General features: G+C 35.1%; 2 protein-coding genes across 4 annotated transcripts; one reads left to right on the forward strand and one right to left on the reverse strand.

Moving 5' to 3' along the window:
* The first annotated feature begins 1100 nt into the window (after positions 1-1100).
* On the forward strand, positions 1101-4162 carry LOC126706083 (cytochrome P450 84A1-like). 2 transcript variants are annotated; one of them, XM_050405348.1, is made up of 3 exons: positions 1101-1142; positions 1804-2655; positions 3542-4162. In XM_050405348.1, the coding sequence occupies exons 1-3, from the start codon at positions 1101-1103 to the stop codon at positions 4160-4162; spliced, it is 1515 nt and encodes a 504-aa protein (XP_050261305.1). The 2 variants fall into 2 exon arrangements, with proteins under 2 accessions (XP_050261305.1, XP_050261304.1); XM_050405347.1 differs by lacking the exon at positions 1101-1142 and having other exon boundaries at positions 1726-2655.
* Positions 4163-19823: 15661 nt separating this feature from the next.
* Positions 19824-24153, reverse strand: LOC126706400 (protein FMP32, mitochondrial-like). Of its 2 annotated transcripts, XM_050405819.1 has the most exons (8): positions 23862-24153; positions 23717-23780; positions 23497-23628; positions 23275-23334; positions 20653-20729; positions 20490-20546; positions 20314-20380; positions 19824-20226 (listed from the first exon to the last, which is right to left on the reverse strand). In XM_050405819.1, exons 1-8 carry the CDS (start codon positions 23933-23935, stop codon positions 20107-20109), a joined length of 651 nt encoding a protein of 216 aa, XP_050261776.1. In that variant the 5' UTR covers positions 23936-24153; the 3' UTR covers positions 19824-20106. The 2 variants fall into 2 exon arrangements, with proteins under 2 accessions (XP_050261776.1, XP_050261775.1); XM_050405818.1 differs by having other exon boundaries at positions 23717-24148.
* Between the last annotated feature and the right edge of the window lie 367 nt (positions 24154-24520).

The following is a 24520-nucleotide window of genomic DNA, read 5'->3' on the forward strand; positions in this document are numbered from 1 at the left end:
CTATTCTATTTTCTAATTCACTGGTTTTTATATTCAAAAATGTAAAACGTTTCTATTTATTTATTTCCAATGATGCTCATTATGGAATTGATCAACAACATTGTCAAAGCTCATGGGGTGTATATGTATTTGGTGGAGTAGGTGAATGTACTCATGAAGGAAATGATCTTTACATGAAAATGAAAAAAAGATTACTTCCACCAAAGATAAATAGAATTTAAAAACAATCAATTAAAAGAGAAATTCTCATCTCATCATCAACCAAGAAAATATCTGCTTCGAAAAGACATTCACAAATACACAAACTATGAACTTCGACACATAAACACTGAATTTACATCAAAACTTAGTAATATAATAATGGACCAACCAACCTATTATAAATTACAAAGATCAAGAATGCACTCACAAGCTGTGAAGCAATGCACGTAACTGATACGCTTGGAACATTACTTTAAATTGCTAAAAAAAATTACGCATCTTCAAAATGTTTGGGGGTGGGTTCCACAACAGAAGAAGGAACATATCACAAACTTCCATCTCGACATGTTTTTCTCATTACGATTATCGAAAACATAGTAAACTCATAGGGAAAAAAAATCCTTTTATAGAATCACTTCTTGCAAAAATATGCTTTACAATAATACAACCTCTCTTTAGCATAGTTTTTTGACATAAATAATACGTGTTAGTGGGATTTTAAAATGGAACACAATTTTACATATTTATTGTAGTAAGTGAATAAGATATATATATATATATATATATATATGTATATATAAGCAAAAAAAAAAAACAAACAACAAAAACTTTTAGTAATTTTAGGAGTTTTTTTTTTTTTTTTTTTTTTTTTTTTTTTTTTTTTTAACAAAAAATGTAAATTTGAGTTTGTTTTAATTATATATGGCAGTGGTAGTACACAATCTCAACAAAATGATAATGAAATTGGTCTATTGTTCCTTCGTGATGTTTCTCCGAAAAAGTGAGAGAAAAGTTTGAAAATACAGTTTATAATTAGATAAAGCTATTTAAAAACCAACCAGATAGTTTGCCTGAGTGACATATATATATGGAAATGTTAGTACATAGTCTCAACAAAAATGATAATTATATCACTCTATCTATTCCTAATATTTCTCCTAGTGAGAGAAAAGCAAGAGATTTGGACCAAGTACTACGTTCCACAATTCATTTAAAGGCTTTTTCAATGATTTTTTGTTTCCAAATTTATTATGTTCAAACTCTTAGTCAATTCGTAATTTGTTCATTGCCTAAAAATGATAGAGGACTATTTCTCTCTACCCAAGAATCTGCCCTAATGACTTTCCACACCGTAACATATGGAACACCCTCAAATCTTTCTCTATGATGCTATTTGTGTGCGACTATTCATGACTATTGAGAGACTTTCACCAAGCCAACATGCCTCTTTAGCTATAAAAGGTGTGGCTGCATGGTAGCTGAAACAAGAAAACCCTGAAAACGTAGTATTGATACACCAAATTCAACCCATTTCCATGTTAGACAAATAGCAAAGAATAGTTTGCATGATTGACATAAGATACTAGTAATACACAATTTTTTTTAATAAAGTAAACCAGTTTCACTTGGTTGTCAGCCACACTTAACAAAACACAGAGTTTATCTAGAATGGATTACTTATTTTTCCCTTTTGGAAACATAACACTCTTTTATCACCAATTCATAAATCCCAATCCCAAAGCCATGGAATCCCCTATACAAAATTCAGCCGTGTTTTTCTTTCTTCCCTCTTTGTTATGTATCATGGTTTTCTTGTTTCAGCTATCTAGAAAACACTGTTGTTACCCACCAGGCCCAAAAGGGTTACCCATCATCGGCAACATGTCGATGGTGGCCCAATTGACTCACCGTGGTCTAGCCCAGCTTGCTAAGCAATATGGTGGGCTCATGCATCTCAGAATGGGCCTGCATGACATGGTGGTCGTATCTACTCCGGACATGGCCCGTGAAGTCCTCCAGGGCCAAGATAGTGTCTTCGCGAACCGATCCTCAAGCTTCGTAGCTACATACCTAAGCTATAATCGGGCCGACATGTCCTTTGCCAATTACGGCCCATTTTGGCGTCAAATGCGTAAGATATGTGTCATGAAGCTCTTTAGCCGAAAACGAGTCGAGACTTGGGACTCTGTGGGAGACGAGATCAACAAGATGGTCCAAGCCGTTGCGACTAAAACTGGGTCTCCCATTGATCTCTCTAAGGTGGCTTCAAGTCTTACCAGCCACATTACCTATAAGGCAGCGTTTGGTACCAACTCACGTGAAGGAGAAGAGGGCCAATTTGAAACCATTTTGCAAGAATTCTCGAAGCTTTTCGCGGAGTTTAATGTTGCGGATTTTATACCATGGTTGAGTTGGATATATACAAAAGATTTAAAGAGAAGACTGGTTAATGTAAGAAGGGCACTTGACGTGTTCATTGATAAGCTCATAGATGAACACTTGGCCAAAAAGAGCAACAAGAATAGCAAGGATGAGAATGAAGCTGCAGCTACAGATATGGTGGATGAACTAGTAAGTTTCCTTGATGAAGGTGCTGATCATGAGAACAACAAGTCCACGGACTCGCTATCCACCTTTAAGCTCAATAGAGATAACATCAAAGGTCTTATCATGGTAAGAGCTTTTTATTAATTCCTATGAAGTAAATTACTAAAACCATCATCTTAAAAGATAATCTATCACAAGTTAAATAAAAATATATTGTACATATTCTCATTTATACCATGAATAATGCTATTATTGCTATGGATACTATAAAAGTAATTAAAATTTTTTTTTATTATATTATTATTTATTGATGAAGCATCAATTATATTTATTATTAAAATTGATAATAATTTCAATATTTTTTTTAATATCATAAGGAATTTGGAGGCTAAGAGTGGTTGTAGGATCACAAATTATTTCACAATTTTTTTATCACAACTCTGAGTCTCTGATATGACAGATTGTGAATAGTTGCTTATTACTTACATAGAGAATTACCATTTTTTATTCACCCCTCATACTTTACCACATCATAGTGGTAATAAATTGTAAAATAATTTGTGGTCCTAAAATTTTTCATTAACAAATGTGATAACTTATTGTGATATTAATTATCAACAGATAAGAGTAGTGTATGGATGCAAATTATACTTGATCATAGGAAAATGTTAAAATTGCTATCAATTTATTAAAAAAGGTTTATAATTAACTAACAACGAATGTGATTGTTGCTACTTAAACTACTTGATTATAGGAAAATGTTAAAATTGCTATCAATTTATTAAAAAAGGCTTATAATTAACTAACAACAAATGTGATTGTTGCTACATAAACAACATAATAAATAAATGTTTGAATTGTTTTTTTCTTTTTTGGTGATTAATAATACATTTGCAAAGGCTTATTTAGTAAAATTCAGTGTATCTCTCACACCACTTCTTATCATAAATTGTATACGTATGTGCATGGATGATAAAAGTAAGATTTATTGGTTGTCTATATTATTACACAGGATATAATGATTGGTGGAACAGAAACTGTTGCTTCAGTGATTGAGTGGGCGATGACAGAGCTAATGAAGAACCCAGAAGAGCTCAAGAAGATCCAAGAAGAGCTCTCAAATGTTGTAGGCTTGTGCCGTAGAGTCCAAGACTCCGACCTCGAAAACCTCACGTATCTCAAGTGCACACTCAAAGAAACTCTCCGTCTCCACCCTCCAATCCCCCTCGTCTTCCATGAGACCGCCAAGGATACCATGTTAGCCGGGTATTCGATCCCAGCTCGCTGGAGCGTGGTGATCAACACGTGGGCTATTGGGCGGGACAAGACGGCGTGGGATGAGCCAAACGCATTCAAGCCCTCAAGGTTTTTGGAACCAGGTGCTAAGGATTTTAAGGGAAATGATTTTGAGTTTATTCCTTTTGGGTCAGGAAGGAGGTCTTGCCCAGGCATGCAACTAGGGTTTTATGTATTAGAGAAGTGTGTGGCTGAGCTTGTACATTGTTTTACTTGGGAGTTACATGGGGGGATGAAAGGTAGTGAGATTGATATGAGTGATAATTTTGGACTCACTACTCCAAAAGCTATTCCTCTTGTTGTGGTGCCGAGTTATCGCCTAGAGTGTGCACTTTGATAGGTGAAATAACAGGAAGGAAGATGTGTTTTGATGGGGTTGATGATCAAAATATAATAAATAAAAAGGTAATAATAAGACAATTTTTTGTCAGTTTCTCTCGATCCATTTTGCTTAAAACATAACGATATAATCGTATCCCAAAAAAAAATGGGAGGCTTTATATTACTTACATCCTATTTTATAATGACAAATAAATTATATTAAACAAACATTTAGTGGTGTAAAAGGCCAAGAGATAAAATACACCTTTATTATAGTTTTTTTTTTTTTTTTAATTGTACATTTTATTCCTAGGCTAATTTTTTGACTCATAATATTGTTGCTTGGGCTTCTCTACAGGTTGAGCTCAATGTCATTATCAAATTAGATAACATGTTCCAGTTTAGTTCATTTTTTTTATATCAAGCAAGCTAGAACTTGTACATGAACTATTTGATTAACTTATTATTTTTTCATTAAACACTATGACTAAAAGATTTTACCCCTTCAAGTTATTACTTAATAAAAGAATTATGCTTGAAATTACATTATTTGGATTATTTAATTGGATAGAATGATTTTTGTTTATAAACTTATAAAAATTAGACTCACCAATCCTTTGTTGTTAAAAATTTTATATAATTTTATCACGATATGAACTATTTAAATTATCAATAAGTTATATGTAATAATTATATATCTTATTCATTCATTTACAAATTTATTTAATCCCATCTCAAATTTATACATAAGTATATTTTAAACATTTATACATACATATAATATTATATATACATTAATAGAGTTTTATATCCACGAGCATTCAACATCACATTATTATATTTGAGCTCGAGTTTAATAGTTGAGTTTGCACTTAGGTTTCAACTCATTTGTTTAATAAACAAGTAAATATAAATCCAAACTATTTACAAGCAATTTGGCTCATTTATAGTCGTATGCGCAAGGCTTTCCTTAGACTTGATTAAATATCTATTACTGCTATCAATTAATTCATATATATGCATCCTTGGTTGAGATATGGTTTTCATTCCTTTAAGTATGTACCCAGGCATAAACGGTCAAGGGTAAATGAATGAAACCAAGCCATTTCCCAAAACTATGAGATCTTTGGGCTTGGACCACAGGAGAAAAGGGTTTTGCATGAGTCCAGCAGATTTTCATGGAGCTTTCTTTGTGTTGTCAATTGCTTTTGCTTCAGCTGATTTGACCAAGAAGATGATACAAAGTAGCTTCATTGAAGAACACAATATAGGGCTGTGCCTTTTCTTTTCTCCAGAAGCTAAAGTGAGGCAGACAATAGATATGTGCTTTTGTCCCTTTTTTTTCCCTGAATCATCGGTAAAGAAGACGATGACCTATGCTCTTGTTCTTTTCACTAGCAGCTTTGGTGAAGAACGATGAGCTGATCTTTCACTATGGGATGCAATATCAGATTTTGTGCTAGACAGTGCGTGTCTCCCAGTAGCTTGAATGGAAAAGATATTGCGTTGCTTTTATAGATTGGTTTTTCTGTTTTGTGTTAGAAAGAGTTTTTCTTCGGCCGGCAGCTTAATAAAAGGGTGGTGTCTATTACATATCTGTTAGACACAATCTACACACAATTCGGTTTTTAAACCGAAATCCTATTTCGAAGTCATTATTTCATTTCAAAATAAAACTTTTTAATTACAATGTGTATGATAATGTTTGAACTAACAATTAGCCTTAATAGAAAATATAACTTTGTAAAGTGAATTGATAAAGTTGTTGAGTTGTATCGAGCACTTTTATAGTTAATATCCAATATTTAAATTGAGTTTTATTAACATATGCCCTTAGAATATATATTAGTAAACAATTTTAAGAAATATTTTATACAATCTAAAAACATTTTATAACATTTGCAAAATAAAAAACATAACAAGTTACCATTCACCCTAAAGTATCTCGTATGAGTGCATTTGCAATGTCAATCATTGACTTGAACTTTATTTATATATATATATATATATGTGTGTGTATATCTAGAGAGAGAGAGAGAGAGGGGTTTAAGTTACACATTTTTAAACCACTGGATTTAAGTAGATCCAACGGTAAAAAAAAAAAAAAAAAAAAACCCTCATTAATGCTAATATTTTAATTAGGATCTTATTAATTATTTCTCATTTATTATATTTTATATCTATCTCTAAACCCAAAAAGTGTTATATTTTACTTTCTCTCTCTACGTTTCTCTCTCTATCTCTAACACTTATAAAAGAAAATGAATTGTATGCATGCAGTTTATAATTTGTCCATTATTGCCAAATGAATTTCAAAGAAAAAGAGAAGGCTTAGCTTCAAGTAATTACCTAGACATCATTGCCATATTTCATGTATGGTTAAAAATGAAAATTCAAAACAAAAATTCATGTTCTTTTCATGTTAATGCAATCATATTACCTTTCATCTTTCTGACTGGGAATGATCATAACCTCAGGCAATTGGTGCTTGCAGCAAAATATTTCAGTTCAACGAACTAAAGTGAGATACTTAAATGATCATGGGCCAACTTTTCAGCATAAGGCTAAAGTCTTAGCCTCAAGATCTAGCCTTTTATTTTCTATTGTTGGCACTTTGAGAGCTAAGTTATTGGTTAAACTTGGGCCTAGGGGACCGTGGTGTTGAAAATGAAACAGAGGGAAAAAAATGTATTAGGGCTCATTTTATGCGACGAAGCCACAATGTGACATAACTTGATAAGAATTTAGCAATTTATGTATAATTAATATTAAAATTTGCTCATTCTTTCTTGGCCTGCCTTCATGGTGTTCTCATTTTTGGTACCATGCAGCTACATTTTAGATGGGACACAAAATTTTTCTTGGATTTGATGTGCCATTCATTGAATGAATTTCTCTTGTCTCTTTCATTGTTCGGATGATTCTGGGACTGCTTAGCTAGTTAATGGTTAAGTGTCTAGCATTTTTTCTTCCTAGGACAACTTTTATGCAGCTTAAGCATATAGCATATAGAGTTTATTGAAAATGCTGATTTGAGGGAACTTTACTATTTTTGAGATTGTATAAAGGTAATTTCTCTTCAATGTTTATTTGAATTTTTTTTTTTTTTTCGAATCCAAACTCGTTAGCATTTTATTAAGATATAGAAAAATTAGCAAATACAGAACGATAAATATCTGGTGGAACATCCTTCCAGATTAAAACAGGAAAAGAAAGCCTCGCTCTCTACGCTAAGACTCGTTATCTGAAATTTTGATTTTACAATCCCTTCAATTCTTTGTGCATGTTTGTGGGGGTATTTTTAACTTGAACTGTGACTTGCCTTTTGTAGGGGCCTTTTTTGTGTATGGTGTATTGGGCTGCCTCCTGCGGTAATGGGCTGGGCTGCCTCCTGCGGTGATGGGTCCTAATATTTCTGAGTAAGGGAGTTGGGGCCGGTCCAATTGTAACTCAACTTGGGCCGGTTTGTGCACAAACTTATGCCTTGTCTACTAGGAGTAAACTTACGGTAAGCAGAACTGCTGCAGACGAGTTACGGTAGGCAGATATAATAATAACCAAAACAGAGTATTCTGACTATTTAAATAAATGACTATGTATTCCCTACTAATAAAGCATGATTACAGTCATAATGATATCAATCACAGAGAAAAATGAAGAAAATAATACTAGCTAATCAAATGGGCATAAAGTAAGTTTTAAGCTTAGTTTGCCACAGCAAAGCCAAAGAGGAGAGAATGCCTCTTCTCAATGCAAATAATCCCCCAGGAAAAAGATCCTGCCGTGGGGGATTAATGGTTTTGAGGGAGTTGGACCTGAATGGTTATTGCCCAAAAAGAAAGAGTCATTGTTTACGTTTTGGAAGAAAGTAAGATTTGAAGGGAGAGAAAGGGAAACCGATCTATTGGTGCATGTCCATTGAACTAACTCTCCTTTTTCCTTAGTTTCCTTTCTTTTCTTCTCTGTTTTCTTTCTTATCTTTTTTCTTTTGTTCTTGCTTTGTTTTTCTTTTCACTCCGTAAAATACTCTGTTTTTCGATCCTTTTTATAGGGCACGGCAAGAGCCTTTTTATAGTGCTTGCCATGACCAAGATTTTACCATTTTGCCCCTTAACCGCCTCTGTCTGGTCTGGGGGTACTTGCCGACCACCAGAGGTGTGTGCCACTCACTCTTGCCAGACAGAAGCAGGTTTCATTTCTCCCTTTACCGCAGCACTTCTTTCCTGCCACGGTATAAATGCTCTCTCTCTCCACTCTCAAGGCATGCACCCAACGGTTCCCCCTCAAACTTGCCTCTTTTGGGTGGTCTGTCATCCCAGCAGGACGTACCTCCCAAAAGGGCTTTGGGCAGGAGCCACAAATAGACCTTTTCCCCTCTCCCCACCACCAAACTATACCCCTTTTACCTCTTACCTCTGGCCCATGGCCCCACCATGTTCTATATTGGCTGGGTACAGGCTGGTGGTGCCTGGGCCTTACGCGTGCTTCCCTTTCAGGTATGTTCAAGGGTCTGTCTGCTGCTCATGCGTCTGCCGTGATCTGGAGACTCTCCGTCTGCGTTTCCTGACCCTTCATGTGGGCTTTTCTTTGGTTTCCCGCTCCATTCAGGAGCTGGGCTTCATATGATGATGGGCCTTACATTTCTTTGGCCTACTTTTGATTTTCTTTATCACCTGCTATGTTGAACTGTTATTCCTACCGTAATAATTTAATCCTGCTGGACCTCTTTTTGAGCCAGCCGTTCATTCATTTTCTCAGTGGCCTGTTATGGGCACTGTTTTGCTTTTACTCATGGGCTCCTATGTCCCTTTGGGCATCCATGACCTGATTGCTTTCTTTGGGATTCCTCGATCCATTTGCTAATTCCACACTCTCATGGGCTTTTTACTAACTTCATTGGGCTTCCCCGGCCTAATAACCTTATCCTTATCTTTGGGGTTCATGGGTCTGCTATAAACCCCTTACTCTCTTAGTTTGCATTGCCTTGGGCTTGTGGCGGCCTTTTCTCACTTTTCTACCTCATACTCTGTCCATGGGATGCTATTTCTTTCTTTCTTGGCTTCTTTGAGCCTGCTTGCCTCTTCAAGACCCATTTATTTATTTGTTGGGCCTGTGATCCATTGTTCCTGCCGCTTGGGCCTAATGAGTTTTTTGCTATTTATCTTGTCAATTCTTTGTAGTCCTCATTATTGGGCTTTTCTGTCTGCCTGGGCCTCTACAAATGGCCCTTAACACCTTTGTTATATTAATGAATGCAGAAGAGATGTGACTTAGTTTAACAAAAGCCCACCCATGAAATTGTTAAAGATGATTAACAAAGTTATAAATGCCAGCATCCTAACAAAGTGTTATAAGTGTTAGAGATAGAGAGAGAAACGTAGAGAGAAAGAGTCAAATATAACACTTTTTTTGGGTTTAGAGATAGATATAAAATATGATAAATGAGGGATAATTAATGAGATTCTAATCAGAATATTAGCATTAATGAGGGTCTTTTATTTACCGTTGGATCTACTTAAATTCAATGGTTACACCAGGTGTAACTCTAAAAAATTACACCAGATGTATCTTGAACTCATCTCATATATATATACATATATATATATATATATATATATATATAGAGAGAGAGAGAGAGAGAGAGAGAGAGAGAGAGAGATGGATTCAAGTTACACCTAGTGTAACTCTAAAGAGTTATACATTTTTTAAACCATTGGATTTAAGTAGATCCAACGGTTAAAAAAAGACTCTCATTATTACAAATATTTTTATTAGAATCTCATTAATTACCCTCATTTATTACATTCTAAACCTATATCTAAACCCAACAAAATTTGACGTCTAACTCTCTCTCTCTATGTTTCTCTTTTGGCAAAACTACAGTGCAAGTCTCTAAAATTTACCTATTGAGCGTAATTGGTCCCTAAAGTTTTAAATGAGCACTATTAGTCCTTAAAGTTTTAAAAATAAACATTATCAATCCCTTTGTTAACTTCTGTTAGTTTTTTTGCCTGTGTGTCTAACAGAATAATGATGTGTCTTTTTTCAATGACATGGCAACTGTTTTTAGTATTAAAAAATTACATGTCAGCAAACACCACTCACCTCAGACCAAGTTCTCTCCTTAGACTGCCACTGCATCAAGCCCGCCATAGTCTCCGGTGCCATTGCTAGATCCGGCCAATACTTTATAGAAGCTAGTGTGGTTGCGTTCCACCATCTTGACACCGCTCTTTCACATTAGAAGCTTGATGCACCTTGACTTGTCTGGCAATGAAATACAAGGAGAATTGCCAGGTGATGGCTTTGGCAATTTGACCAAATTATTTCATCTTAATTTGACGAATAATCTCTTCAATGGCTCCATTCCCTCTCAACTTTTTCACTTGAGGTATCTTCAATATCTTGATTTGAGTTTCAGTTCATTCCAGGGAGAATTGCCACGTGATGGCTTTGGCAATTTGACCAAATCAGTTCATCTTGATTTGAGGAGTAATTACTTCAATGGCTCCATTCCCTCTCAACTTTTTCACTTGAGGTATCTTCAATATCTTGATTTGAGTTCCAATTCATTCCAGGGAGAATTGCCACGTGATGGCTTTGGCAATTTGACCAAATTAGTTCATCTTGATTTGAGTCACAATTCATTCAGTGGAAATATCCCTAACGAGATAGGGAACGAAACAGAGCTGCAGACATTGTCTCTTCAACTCGTCCTCCTTGTCACCTACATCAGCAGTGTCTGGACCCAATCCCTACAACCCCAATTTTGCTTACTGCACATTTCTTGTTTGGCCCCAAAAATAAAAGCCAAAAGCCCAATCATTTCCTATTCCTTCGAATCTTGTTCTATACTATCTATTAATATTACTATTGTTCAATATACTAAACTAGCCACCATCAATTAGGAGCAAGACCAAGTTAGCCCCACAAAAAAAAATAAAAAATAGTGCAAGACCCACCTCTTTGTTTTGTGGTTTCGTGAGCTTAAATCTGTTCTCTAACAGACCCACCTCTTGGTTTCCACCATCTATTTTGTTGCAACTGGGGTTATTGAAAAATGGGTTTTGTAATTCAAGCTTAGATCTTGGGCAAATTTTCGTCTAATATTGATTTGAGATTGGAATTTGGGTACCATTTGAAGAAATTATTGAGTTTGTTTGATGATACTTATTAGAGATAATCCATATGAGGTCGCAGGAGGTGTCCACAACGAGGAGAAGTGCTTGGGGAGGTGAGCCGAGGAAGGGGACTAAGTGTTGGCCTGAGCCAGAGGTGCGGCGACAACAATGGCTAACCTGAGGGTGGTGTGTTTGCTGGCAAGTAATTTTTTAATATTGAAAACAGTTGCCATGTCATTAAAAAAAGACACATATCATTGTTCCATTTGACACATAAGTAAAAAAACTAACAGAAGTTAACAAAGGGACCAATAATGCTCATTTTTAAAACTTTAGAGACCAATAACACTCATTTAAAAGTTTAGGGACCAATCGTGCTTAGCAAGTAAACTTTTTTTTTTTGGTAGAAAGGAAACTTCATTAAAGAAAGCTAAACAGCAGGACAGATCCTGTTTGTACAAAAACCGTGGCTATCAGCCTCAACAAAACATAAAACGTCCACAGGCGGACTTGAATACACAATAAAATCCATAGCTTGCAAGCAGCCAATATTAGCTAGCCTATCTGCACACCCATTAGCTTCGCGGAAAATGTGCTTGATCCGACAATGGGGTAATTGTAGCATCAACTGTTTGTAGTCTTCAAAGAGAGGGGAGATGACAGTAGTAGTATAACTAGGATTGTTAAAAGCATCTACAAGAGATTTAGAATCCATTTCCACAATGATCTTGGGGGAATTTAGTTGTTGGCATAAGAGGAGGCCATCCCTAAGAACCCAAAGCTCGGCCAAAAAACTGCTAGCTTTCCCTAATCTCCTAGAGAAGCCTATAACCCAGTTGCCATTCTCATCCCTTACAGAACCTCCACCCCCGGCTAAACCCAGCACACCATTTGCAGCCCCATCCATGTTGAGCTTCAGCCACCCCATATCAGGTTTTCCCCAGCAAATTCTTTTAACAATCCCTTGTCTGCGATGCTTCCATCTTCCTGCATAGTGGACAAATTCGTTGGACTGCATAATGATCTCCTACACAATGTTTGGGTTAATGCCTTTGTTTTTGAAAACCAACAGGTTTCTTTGCTTCCAGATAATCCAAATGGCAAATAGGAAAAGGGAATTCCAAGGTGGAAGGTCTGCCATGTAGTTGGTCTTATCATGGCAGTTAGAAAGAAGCCATTCCCTAGTAGATTGAGTGAAAAAGGAGGGAGTGAGAGCTTGGCGACACAGCTGAGCCCAGATAGGTTTGATGCAAATGCAATCACGGAGAGCATGTGAAATGGATTCAGCTTCCAAATGACACAAGGGGCATGTAGGATCTTGATTAATCCCTCTACCCAAAAGACACTCCTTTACTCCGATGCTACCATGCATACATTTCCACACAAACATTTGGATTCTAGGGAGGGTGTTAAGCTTCCATATCCATTTTCTAGCAAAAGTTTCAGTCTTTAAGGGGTCAATTGCAAGACAGTAAGCACTCTTTAAATCAAAAGTGCCCTTTGGTGAGGGACTCCAGGCTATTTTATCAATTCCTCTAGTGAGAATAGGAGTTGGTATAGCTTGGATCTCAGCTTTTAAGTTATCAGGAAGCTTAAAGGGGATTACTGACCAATCCCAGCCACAGGGCAGCCACATCCTTGATTCTGAGATTAACTATGTCACGGGGGAGGGGGCCATGAATGAGTTGTCTAATTGGGCCAATGTTTAACCAACAATCCGACTAGAAGTTTAGGCTACTATCATGCCCAGGGATCCACTTCACCCCATTTTGGAACACATCTTCTCCTTTTATCATACTTCTCCAGGTGGGAGAACAAGGTAGCCTCGAATCATTCCTGGACTCCACTCTCAATCTAGTGCAGTATTTCAATCTAAGAACCCTTGCCCATTGTGAGTCACTCTCCGTATGAAAACGCCAGTTAAGTTTAGCCAAAAGAGCCGTGTTTCTACCTTTGGCTGATTGCAAGCCAAGCCCTCCTAACTCCTTTGGCTTGGTAACCTTATGCCAATTTACCCAGTGCATCTTTCTTGTGCTTTCCGTGGAACCCCACAAGAAGTTCCTATTAACCCTATCTATCCCTTCAAGAATCTTATTAGGCAGGAGCACATTTTGCATGACATGAGCTGGAATAGTGGAAGAAGAGGACTGGATTAGAACAAGTCTTCCCGCCATCGAGAAAAGATTGGCTTTCCACCCTGCAAGCTTCTTCTTAACTCTATCAAGCACAAACCCAAAATCTTGCCTACGAGAACCCGGGTGTTTTAGAGGAAAACCTAGGTATTTGCCTAGATTGGAGGTCGCATGAAAACCCAGCTAATCAGCAAGCACCTCTCTTTGATCCGGATCAATATTGGGAGAGAAATACACCCGAGATTTTTCTGTACTAATAGTCTGACCCGAACTAGCACAAAATTCTTCAAGCACACCCTTAATGGTGGCACAATTTTCTGGGTTAGCCCTGGCAAAAAGGATTAGATCATCTGCGAAGAAGAGGTGAGAAAAGGCTAGCCCACTTCTAGAGGCCTTAACTGGAACCCTAAGCTTGGAATTGCATTTATCCTTAATTAGAGCTCCTAAAAACTCCATGCAAAGAATAAATAAGTACGAAGAGAGAGGATCGCCTTGCCTAATGCCTCTTGAAGGACAAAAGGACTCAAGTTTACCTCCGTTAAACAATAAGGATGTGGACACAGAGGAGATGCAGCTCATGATGAGGTCAGAGAGATTGGGAGGGAAGTTAAATCTAGTCAACATGTCCCTAATAAAACCCCACTCAAGTTTGTCATACGCCTTTTCGAGATCGATTTTAATAGCCATATACCCCTTCTTCCTCTTGACTCTACCAATGGAGTGAATAAGCTCTTGAATTATGATAGTGTTATCCACACCTCTTCTATGTAGGAGAAAACTACATAGCAAGTAAACTTTAGGGACTTACTATGTAGTTTTGCCTTCTCTTTTTCTCCTTTTCTCTCTCTCTCTCTCTCTCTCTCTCTCTCTCTCTCTCTCTCTACATTCTAAACCTACATTTCTCTCTCTCTATCTCCTTCTCCATTGCTCCACCTCCACAGGTTGCTAGTAAAAAAAAAAAAAAAAAAAAAAAAAAACAAACAAACAAACCAAGCTGAACACTATTTCTATTTTTGTGAGTACTCTGTTTGTTTCTATTTTTCCTTTCTTTTTTGTTGTGAGTGCTCTTTTTTTTTTTTTTTTCCTAGTCTAACTCTCTCAAGAACTCTACGTTTCTTTTCTAGTATGCCATAGAATAATGATGGTTTAAATTGAAGCTAGTGACTACTCAAATGCTAAGTGGCGTATAGAAATTTTTTTGGTGATGGTAGCTATTAATATAAAGGCTATGGGCATGTTCTTTTCTGGTCTTACATTTTTCTTTGGTGATGGTTTTTTTTTTTTTTTTTTTTTTTTTTTTTTTTTTTTTATATTAAAAAAAAAAGGCGTTCTATGATCAAATGCCGCTTAGAAGTTCTTATCTTTCTTTTCCAATACTAATGTTGTATTCCATATGGGTTTTCTAGTTACACTCTGACTTAAAATGGGTTTTCTTATCTTTCTTTTAGAGAAACTTACATTGTTGGTAGTTCCCTAGTTACATCCCCAAGAATTTTTCTTATAAATGGGATATTTGGATTTTATGCATTAGCATGCCAATAATTAAGAACTATAGGCAAAGAAAGGAAAGAAGCAGTCTAAATAAGCAGGGTTGGATCTTTTTTCCTCTCTTCATTGTGGTAAGATTCATAGGGTTGTGTGTTTGATATTTGAACAGTTGGTTAAAATGGTTTTGCACTGGTTTGTGAGTGCTCTGTTTCATTTGCAAGCAGCCTTTTGTCGATGCTATTGTAACCAAGTGCAAGCACTATTTTTGTGAGCATTGCGCATTAAAGGTATACCTTCTATTTCTATGAGCAAGCACTACTTCAATCAACTGTTTGTGGATTTTGAGGATGGAATTTTTTTACATTCATTTATAGAAGAAAATCAGATCACACATTTAAAAAATTAGCCCTTTTAAATTTTAAAAAAGAAGCTGGCAATGGATTAAATTGCAAACTTGCAATGAATGAAAATGGCAATGGAAGTAACCAGATCACACATTTACTGCACTATTTAGGACAAGTCGTTTAGCTATAGTTTAGCCTAACTATTTAATCAGTTAGGCTTTGACATTTGTCATGTTTTCATTAGTAGATCAGGTTAGTCAATTAGACATTATGTTTGAATACTTTACCAAGTATCTTTTTATGATGCAAGATTTAGGAATTATACCACTTACAAGTAATTCTTATGGGACAAGCTAGAACTTATATGTATGGGTACACTGAGTTATTTATGCACATGTTTCTAGAATTGTCGTTCAATCTGCCTATGAATTGGTATGAGGAATTTATTGTTCATTTTACCCACGATACTTTGAGAAATTATCATGGTAGGTGATGATGAATACTTTGTGACATTGGTATATTGAGATGAATGCCATTTGAGAAATTACTATTTAAGTACTCATGATGTTTTACATGGAATTTAATGTTTATATTATTTTGGAGTGGTTGGAAGGTATCATGATTTTAAAGTATATATTTTGCAAAGATAGTACTGGAATACTTTTAGAATGATTAATTTTGAAGCACATTTACTATGAGAACTTTAAGAGAATGATTTTAACACCCTAAGGCTAGTTGTGATTAGTGGCATGGTACTGTAGGTAAGTCCTTGCAGTCTTTTATGCCACTAGCCGTGCTAAGTTATGTTTCCTTCTTACTGACGTTAAGTTACATGATTTCCAAACTATATTGCATCTTTCTTTTGACATTTTTGGTTTATGTGAAATACTTCAAAATTATATTGCTATGAATCATTTAAACTTTTAATTTGAACTACTTTGATAGATTACATATAATCAAAAAATTAAGTAATTAAAAAAAAAATTAACTAGCTCTTACAAAACAAACAAGTATGATATGCCATTTACTCCTTTTACGGGGTTAAACCATCATTGTCAATCAATTTTATTTGGTTGTGCATTGTTGCAGGATAAGACAGAACAAACTTTTGTGTGGCTATTTGAAACTTGGCTTCAAGCAACGTGGGGGAAGGAACCAAAATCTGTTATTACGGATCAAGATTTAGCCATGGGTGTAGCTATTGCAAAGGTATTTCCAAGAACTCGTCATCATCTTTGTCTTTGGCATATTAAGAAGAAATTTCTGGAGAAACTTTCTCATATATATCATAAGAAGTCAATATATATCATAAGAAACTTTCTCACATTTGAATATTAACTTCTTATGATATATATGGGAAAGTTTCTCTAGAAATTTCTTCTTAAAATGCCAGAGACAAAGACGAGTTCTTGGGAATACCTTTGCAATAGCTGCACCCATGACTAAATCTTGATCCGTAATAATAGATTTTGGTTCCTTCCCCCACATTGCTTGAAGCCAAGTTTCAAACAGCCACACAAAAGTTTGTTCTGGCTCATCTTGCAACAATGCACAACCAAATAAAATTGATTGACAATGATGGTTTAACCTTGTAAAAGGAGCAAATGGCATATCATACTTGTTTGTTTTGAAAGAGCTAGTTAATTTTTTTTTTTAAATACCTAATTTTTTGATTATATGTAATCTATCAAAGTAGTTCAAATTAAAAGTTTAAATGATTCATAGCAGTATAATTCTGAAGTATTTCACATAAACCAAAAATGTCAAAAGAAAGACGCAACATGGTTTGGAAATCATGTAACTTAATGTCAATAAGAAGGAAACATAACTTAGCACGGCTAGTAGCATAAAAGACTGCAAGGACTTACCTACAGTACCATGCCACTAATCACAACTAGCCTTAGGATGTTAAAATCATTCTCTCAAAATTCTCATATTAAATGTGTTTCAAAATTAATCATTCTAAAAGTATTCCAGTACTCTCTTTGCAAAATATATACTTTAAAATCATGATACCTTTCAACTACTACAAAAGAATATAAACATCAAATTCCATGTCAATCATCATGAGTACTTAAATAGTAATTTCTCAAATGGCATTCATCTCGATATACCAATGTCACAAAGTATTCATCATCACCTACCAAGATAATTTCTCAAAGTATCATGGGTAAAATGAACAATAAATTCCTCATACCAATTCAAAGGCAGATTGAACAACAATTCTAGAAACATGTGCATAAATAACTCAATGTACCCATACATATAAGTTCTAGCTTGTCCCATAAGAATTACTTGTAAGTGGTATAATCCCTAAATCTTGCATCATAAAAAGATACTTGGTAAAATATTCAAACATAATGTCTAACTGACTGACCTGATCTACTAATGAAAACATGACAAATGCCAAAGCCTAACTGATTAAATAGTTAGGCTAAACTATAGCTAAACTACTTGTCATCTACTGTGTTTGCTTGTTATATCTACTTGTCCTAAACAGTGCAGTAAATGTGTGATCTGATTACTTCCATTGCCATGTTTCATTCACTGCAAGTTTGCAATTTAATCCATTGCCAACTTCTTTTTTAAAATTTAAAATGGTTAATTTTTTAAATGTGTGATCTAATTTTCTTCTATAAATGAATGTAAAAAAATTCCATCCTAAAAATCCACAAACAGTTAACTGAAGCAGTGCTTGCTCACAGAAATAGTGCTTGCACTTGGTTACAACAGCATCGACAAAAGGCTGCCTGCAAATGAAACAGAGCACTTACAAACCAGTGCAAAACCATTTTAACCAACTGTTCAGATATCAAACACACAAACCTATGAATCTTACCACAATGAAGAGAGGAAAAAAAGATCCAACCCTGCTTATTTAGACTGCTTCTTTCCTTTCTTTGCCTATAGATCTTAATCACTAGCAAGCTAATGCATAAAATCCAGATATCCCATTTATAAGAAAAATTCTTGGGGATGCAACTAGGGAACTACCAACGATGTAAGCCACAATGTAAGTTTCTCTAAAAGAAAGATAAGAAACCCCATTTTAAGTCATAGTGTAACTAGAAAACCCATATGGAATACAACATTAGTATAGGAAAAGAAAGGTAAGAACTTCTAAGCGGCATTTGATCATACACATAGAATGCTTTTTTAAAAAAAATATATTAAAAAAAAAATCCATCACCAAAGAAAAATATAAGACCAGAAAAGAACATGCATGTAGCCTTTATATTAATAGCTACCATCACCAAAAAATTTTCTATACGCCACTTAGCATTTGAGTAGTCACTAGCTTCAATTTAAACCATCATTATTCTATGGCATACCAGAAAAGAAACGTAGAGTTCTGGAGAGAGTCAGACCAGAAAAGAAAAGAAAAGAAAAGAAAAAAAAAAAAAAAAAACAGAGCACTCACAACAGAAAAGAAAGGAAAAATAGAAACAGAGTACTCACAAAAATAGAAACAGTGTTCGGCTTGGTGTTTTTTTTTTTTTTTTTTTTTTTTTTTTTTTTTTTTTTTTTTTTCTACTGGCAACCTATGGAGGTGGAACAATGGTGGAGGAGCAATGGAGGAGGAGATAGAGAGAGAGAGAGAGAAATGGAGAGAAAGAGAATTGTAGAGAGAGAGAGAGAGAGAGAGAGAGAGTCAAACGTCAAATTTTGTTGGGTTTAGAAATAAGTTTAAAATGTAATAAAAGATGTAATTAATGAGATTCTAATAAAAATATTTGTAATAATGAGAGTATTTTTTTAACCGTTAGATCTACTTAAATCCAATGGTTTAAAAAAGATGTAACTCTTTAAAGTTACACCAGGTATAACTTTTTAGAGTTACACTAGGTGTAACTTGAACCCATCTCATATATATATATATATATGTGTGTATATACAAAATTCTAACGAAAATTATGCTACATATTGTAAATACCTTTATAAAAATCAAATAAATAAATTTGTGAACGTACACAAAACTATTGTGACCTCTTTATAAAAATCAATCATTTCAAAAAAAAAAAAAAAAATTATCTTTTACTTGTATTAATAAGACAGAAACGCAAAGCATCAATCATTTTAAAAAGAAATTTATCTTTTACTTATATATCTCTGGCGGAAAGCAGATTGCGTGGTTAGCTAAAGGTGAAGGGATAAGGAGAAATGGAGGACAATAAAAGTGAAGGATTAAAGGGATGTTGGCTCGTGCTTAGGTTGGCCTAAAGTCAGGCTGATTTCATCAGCTAGCAACAAAATAGGGGTGAGTAAAAACCCTTCTTGTCATATAAATACAGTGTATCAATGATCTTATATAACAATTACAACAAGCCCCAAAGCAAGAGGAACTGGAGGACCATTGAAATATATATATATATATATATATACACACATACACAGAAGTATAAAATAGGCACTACATTTGAATGTCAATGTAACCACAAATCTCATGCAAGATAAGTGATAACTTCAATTTCATAGTATTGCATTTTGAAAATAAATATGTTGGGGCTGCTGGATCAATAATAATATCGGTACAGGGTTTCAGGCACTAACAAGTAGCCCTACTAGGGACTCAAATGGCAACGCAATCAACATTTATTCTCATAAAGACATCCATTTTTCAACTATTTATCTACTTCACCTCTCCAATATGGCAAAACATAATAGCATCTGAAAAGGAGTTGTATGAATAATTGGTGTTTAGCTTTATCCCACAGGGAACTATGAAAACTGTTCCAACCGCCTGGGATTAGCCTTGTTTTGGGGAATAATTACAAGAAATACAACCTGAATTTCCCCAACACACAATTGCCATGAAAAGAATGAATTCAAGATTTTCATCAGTGTCGTCTTTAACTGCCAAAGTAACAATTATCCCTACAACAAGATGCGGAGCACAGCAAGACCAACTGCAGATATTGAGACGAGGGTACCTATGCAATATTTGATCACATCATACTTTGCAGCTTCTAACTGGGCTTTTAATGAATGAATTTCCTGTAGACAAGATTCAAAGAATTACAAATTAATTAATAAATCAAGGTTCTTTAAGAATAAATTTTCCAGCGCAATCGCTATACTCACTTTGTCAAGTTTGTTGGTGAGACTCGAGGTTTCTGCATTCTGATTGGCAAGCTCATCACGTATGCGCCTGCACTCAGATGTAATAAATAAAATATAATGGGGACAATGACAAAATCGCTGTCCAGCAGTAGCATCATGGAAAAGAAGAAGAAAAAATTTATACTTAATTTCCTTACCCTCTTTCAAGATTCAAATCTAAACGCTGTCCAGCAGTAACTTTGTCAATTTCATACCTGTTTCAGCAAGCAACAACTTTCACTGAAAGTATCATGGCTAAAAAATAAAATAAATTTAATTCAGATGGCAGAAGCCAATAGCATTATAGTTTGTGAGACAGACCTCAATTCACTGCGCATTTTCTCTATGTCACTCCTAAGTTTTTCAGTCTCACGTTGCAACATAGAAAAGTGATGTTCCTGTAGAATTTATCAGAAGGACGTTTGAGAAATAATCAATACATCAATGCCTATATACTAATACTGGTTCCATAGCAAGAAAGAACTTGAAAAATACAAGATCATTAGTACATATTTTAAACAGCACAGGTATACACACAGGGAAAATATTTATAATAAGCTATAAATAGCATTTTCCTTTACTGCAATATCAGAAGATGACTAAAAAGATTCGAACTTCACATCCCACCTCCCCACCATCTACCTATCTCAAAAAAAAAAAAAAAAGACGAAAGAAAATAAAAGAGAAGGAGAAGAAAGTTTGATTACTGAAGATTGCAGAATGGAGGATGGCAACAATCAAAATGGCTGAAACTCGAACAAACTCATAAATTTTAGATATTTCATTTAAATAAATATATAAAACCTTAGGTCAATTAATTTGCAAAGATAGAAGTTAGATGCCCCCTAACTCTTTTTTACTTTTGAAGAAGCTGTGCCAAGTAGAATTCTAAAGCAGTCCACCTTAAATAATAGAAACAAATGACATCTCATCTCCTTTATCCCAATACTCTCATCAAACTTCTCTGTTCCACACTTCCTCCATTCCATGTGAATTAAAGATGAGAAATTATAAGCTTTGGTTATTTTCCATTTCTCTCAAACTTTCCACAAATATTGTATAAGTTTTGTTGATAAACAAGATTGGATTGAAGTTTCATAATTTAGGAACTCTTGCTGCTACAAAGTTTAGAGTTTTAAGAAGTCCTGTCACTACTTATGGTCCATTAAAAGGAACTCCCCTGTGCCATTACTGATCTGGGGATGTATAAGTACATATGCATCATGTGCTGATGTTTGACTTTTGACAACAGAGTCACAAGCAATTGAGCAATGGTTCAAGTTCCTCTTATAATAATTTCGGTCTGTGCAACCATATTTTTTAAAACTATATTGAAACAAATTCCTTGCCTTTTCAATTTGTTTTTTGCTCATCTTTAACAACCTTTTCTTTCTTCACATTCTTTTGGTTTGTTTACTTGCTTGTATTGAAGAAAAAAGGAAAGGGGGTGGGGGGGATTTAAATAGGGATACATGTACCTAGATCTTCCAAAATCAACAAGAAATCCAAACATCAAACTAAAAATTTGACCTGCGCTCATGTCTGGTAGTAACTTGTACCCAAAACTGAATTCAGTTCTCTGAAAGGGATTAGATATCAAGATTATCTTGGGCATGAAGGAGGGGTTTAGAGAGGGAGAAAGGTAGGAGGCCATAGTTGATTTGAGATCTGAGTCTAAGTTTCAAAAAAAAATGTACAGTAACGAAGAACTAAAAGAACTCTGATACTTGTCCAAGATTAATATGAAGAATACAATCACAAAACCGTGGCAAACGAAGTCAATTAGTAGTCTAGTACCCTGTTTTATTGGTAGTAAGAAGTGGCACAAAACGACCAAAACAAGCAATCTCTCTCTCTCTCTCTCTCTCAAAGCAACAACTAAACTGTTCAAAGTCACATTACATATGGACCACTGTGCACTCATAAGCAATAGTACGATTGTAAGAATTTAATAAGAAAAGACATATCACCTATTCTTTCCCTTCTTGTATACCGAAAAGGGGAATAAGAAGAAATTTATATACGAGATTGTTCAATAGGCCATGATTAATTAATGCTATAACGCAACTAATGGTAACTGAAAGAAGAAAAGGCACATGACACAGCTAAGAGATTGTTGCAGCTGAACAATTAAATCGAAGGAAACCACAAAGGACCAACTAAATTCAATGGAAATGTCCAATATTAAATCTCTAATAATCTTAATAAGCTCCCTTGCTCTACAAGAGCATTCTAATGAGCATAATCTGATGAATCTGCCAAAATAGCCACCTCCCAGTTCTTTAGTTGTCACCAAGTCTAAAGGCAACATCCATGTGCCATCTAATGAGTCCACAGATCTCTAACAAACACTTCTTCCTCCATCATTGCATAAGGACTTACGAATATAAAAAAGAGCAGTTACCATCCAAAACTCAGAGTTTCAGAGATGTAATAATTAACGTTCACTTATTAACAAACCTAATCTCATACGTTTAATTTATACAATCAACCAAAAGGTCATAAATATTGTCTTTCATCATAATCATTCAGTTTGCCATTTCAGCCGTTTGCCCTGAAATTCTGACATGATCACTGCCGCAACTTTCTAAAATTTTCCATTGTACCAACCAAACTCAACTAGTACTTCCAAAACTCAAATCCATTAATCAAACTACAAGCCCATATTTCTCACTTGTCTATAGATTCTTTCATCGACACTAGCAGAAGAGGTCCAGACATTAGATTCGCATTTGTAAAATTACTGTTATCATAAACTCATCCTACTACTTGAAACACAGAAAAAAAAGCCCAAGCAGCTTATAAAACAATTGCTGTTACACATGTTGAAAAATTGTTTAAGAATCTCCATAAAAGAAAACAATTGCATTAACAACTATTCAACCGAAACAAACACGATTAGCTTATAAGAAGTAAAACAAATGAATCAACAATTAGTAGTACCTGCGAGCTCTGTACTTCGGCCTTAAACTTCGAAAGATTTGAATCTTGCACCATCTCAGACTGCACACAAAATCACACAGAAATCATCGCCATGCCATACGCAAAACCAAAAAATCCAATCCTATCCAATCTAATATTTTCCTTTCTTAAACAAACAAAACATCAAACACTTGGCGCGCAAGACAAAAAGCGCGAATGAATTACACATGTATTAGCAATTACCCTCTGCATTTCGGCTTTCGAGACAAAGGAATGAGCGACATTCTCCAAACTGTCGTTCAACACTTCCGTCAGTGCAGCCGTGATCGCCTCCGCTTGTTTCGACGGCACGCCCTGTGCTTCTAAGCCCCTCACCTAAATGGCAAAAACCGTAAATAAGTCACTCAAAATCGATAAAATACAAAAATTCTCACAAATAAAATTGAAAGAGAAATGAAATTACCAGAGCCAAAGTATCGACGAGAAATGCGCGCCTGAGATTAGGTTTGACGGCCTCAGAGAGCTGCCTGAAATGGAAACCATTAGGAGGTAAAGACGACAAAGACGAAGACGAAGACGAAGAGGAAGATGAAGGTGAAGACGACGACGTATTGAGGTATCGGAAGCTGGAATTGGAGTTGGAGTTGGCTACTAATCGAAGCACGCGCTTAGAGAGAGCCATGAATGTTTGATTTTCTTCGAGTACGATAAAAGCTTGTAGAGAAAGAAATGGAGGCTGTGTACGAGTTTATATAGGTGAAGCAAAATAGAGAGAGTCAAATTGGGTCAGAATTGGAATTAAATTTTTTTTTAAAACAAAAAGTGGAATTAACAAAAGAAAAATAAAAATTGGCGGGCAGATTGAGATTTGAGAGAGAGACAGAGAGAGGTGGTGACGAAAAACGTGGGTGAGAAATGAAATGGGCATGTCAGTTATTTATAATTAATTTACTTATAATAATTGCCTAGTTGGATTAAAGTGTGTGTGTGTTTTTTTTTAAAATAAAATAATTGGATAAAAGTTGTAGTAGTGCGTGTGGAAGCAAATTTGTAATGCTGCAACTATTATAGTTATGGTTGCTTGCCCAAAACGCCAAAGTTTCCTCTCTTTCTAGGTTCTAGACTTCTTTTAGTTTTGAATTGTTTATCTAGATTTTTGTTGAAAATTTTTTTGTTAAAAATGTGCAAAAATATATTTGTATTTTAAAAAAATTAAGAAAAAAAGAAAAGAAAAAATTTAAAATTTAAAAAACTGTATATAAAAATT

The sequence above is a fragment of the Quercus robur genome, chromosome 11, assembly GCF_932294415.1.
Source record: "Quercus robur chromosome 11, dhQueRobu3.1, whole genome shotgun sequence".
NCBI lineage: Eukaryota > Viridiplantae > Streptophyta > Magnoliopsida > Fagales > Fagaceae > Quercus > Quercus robur.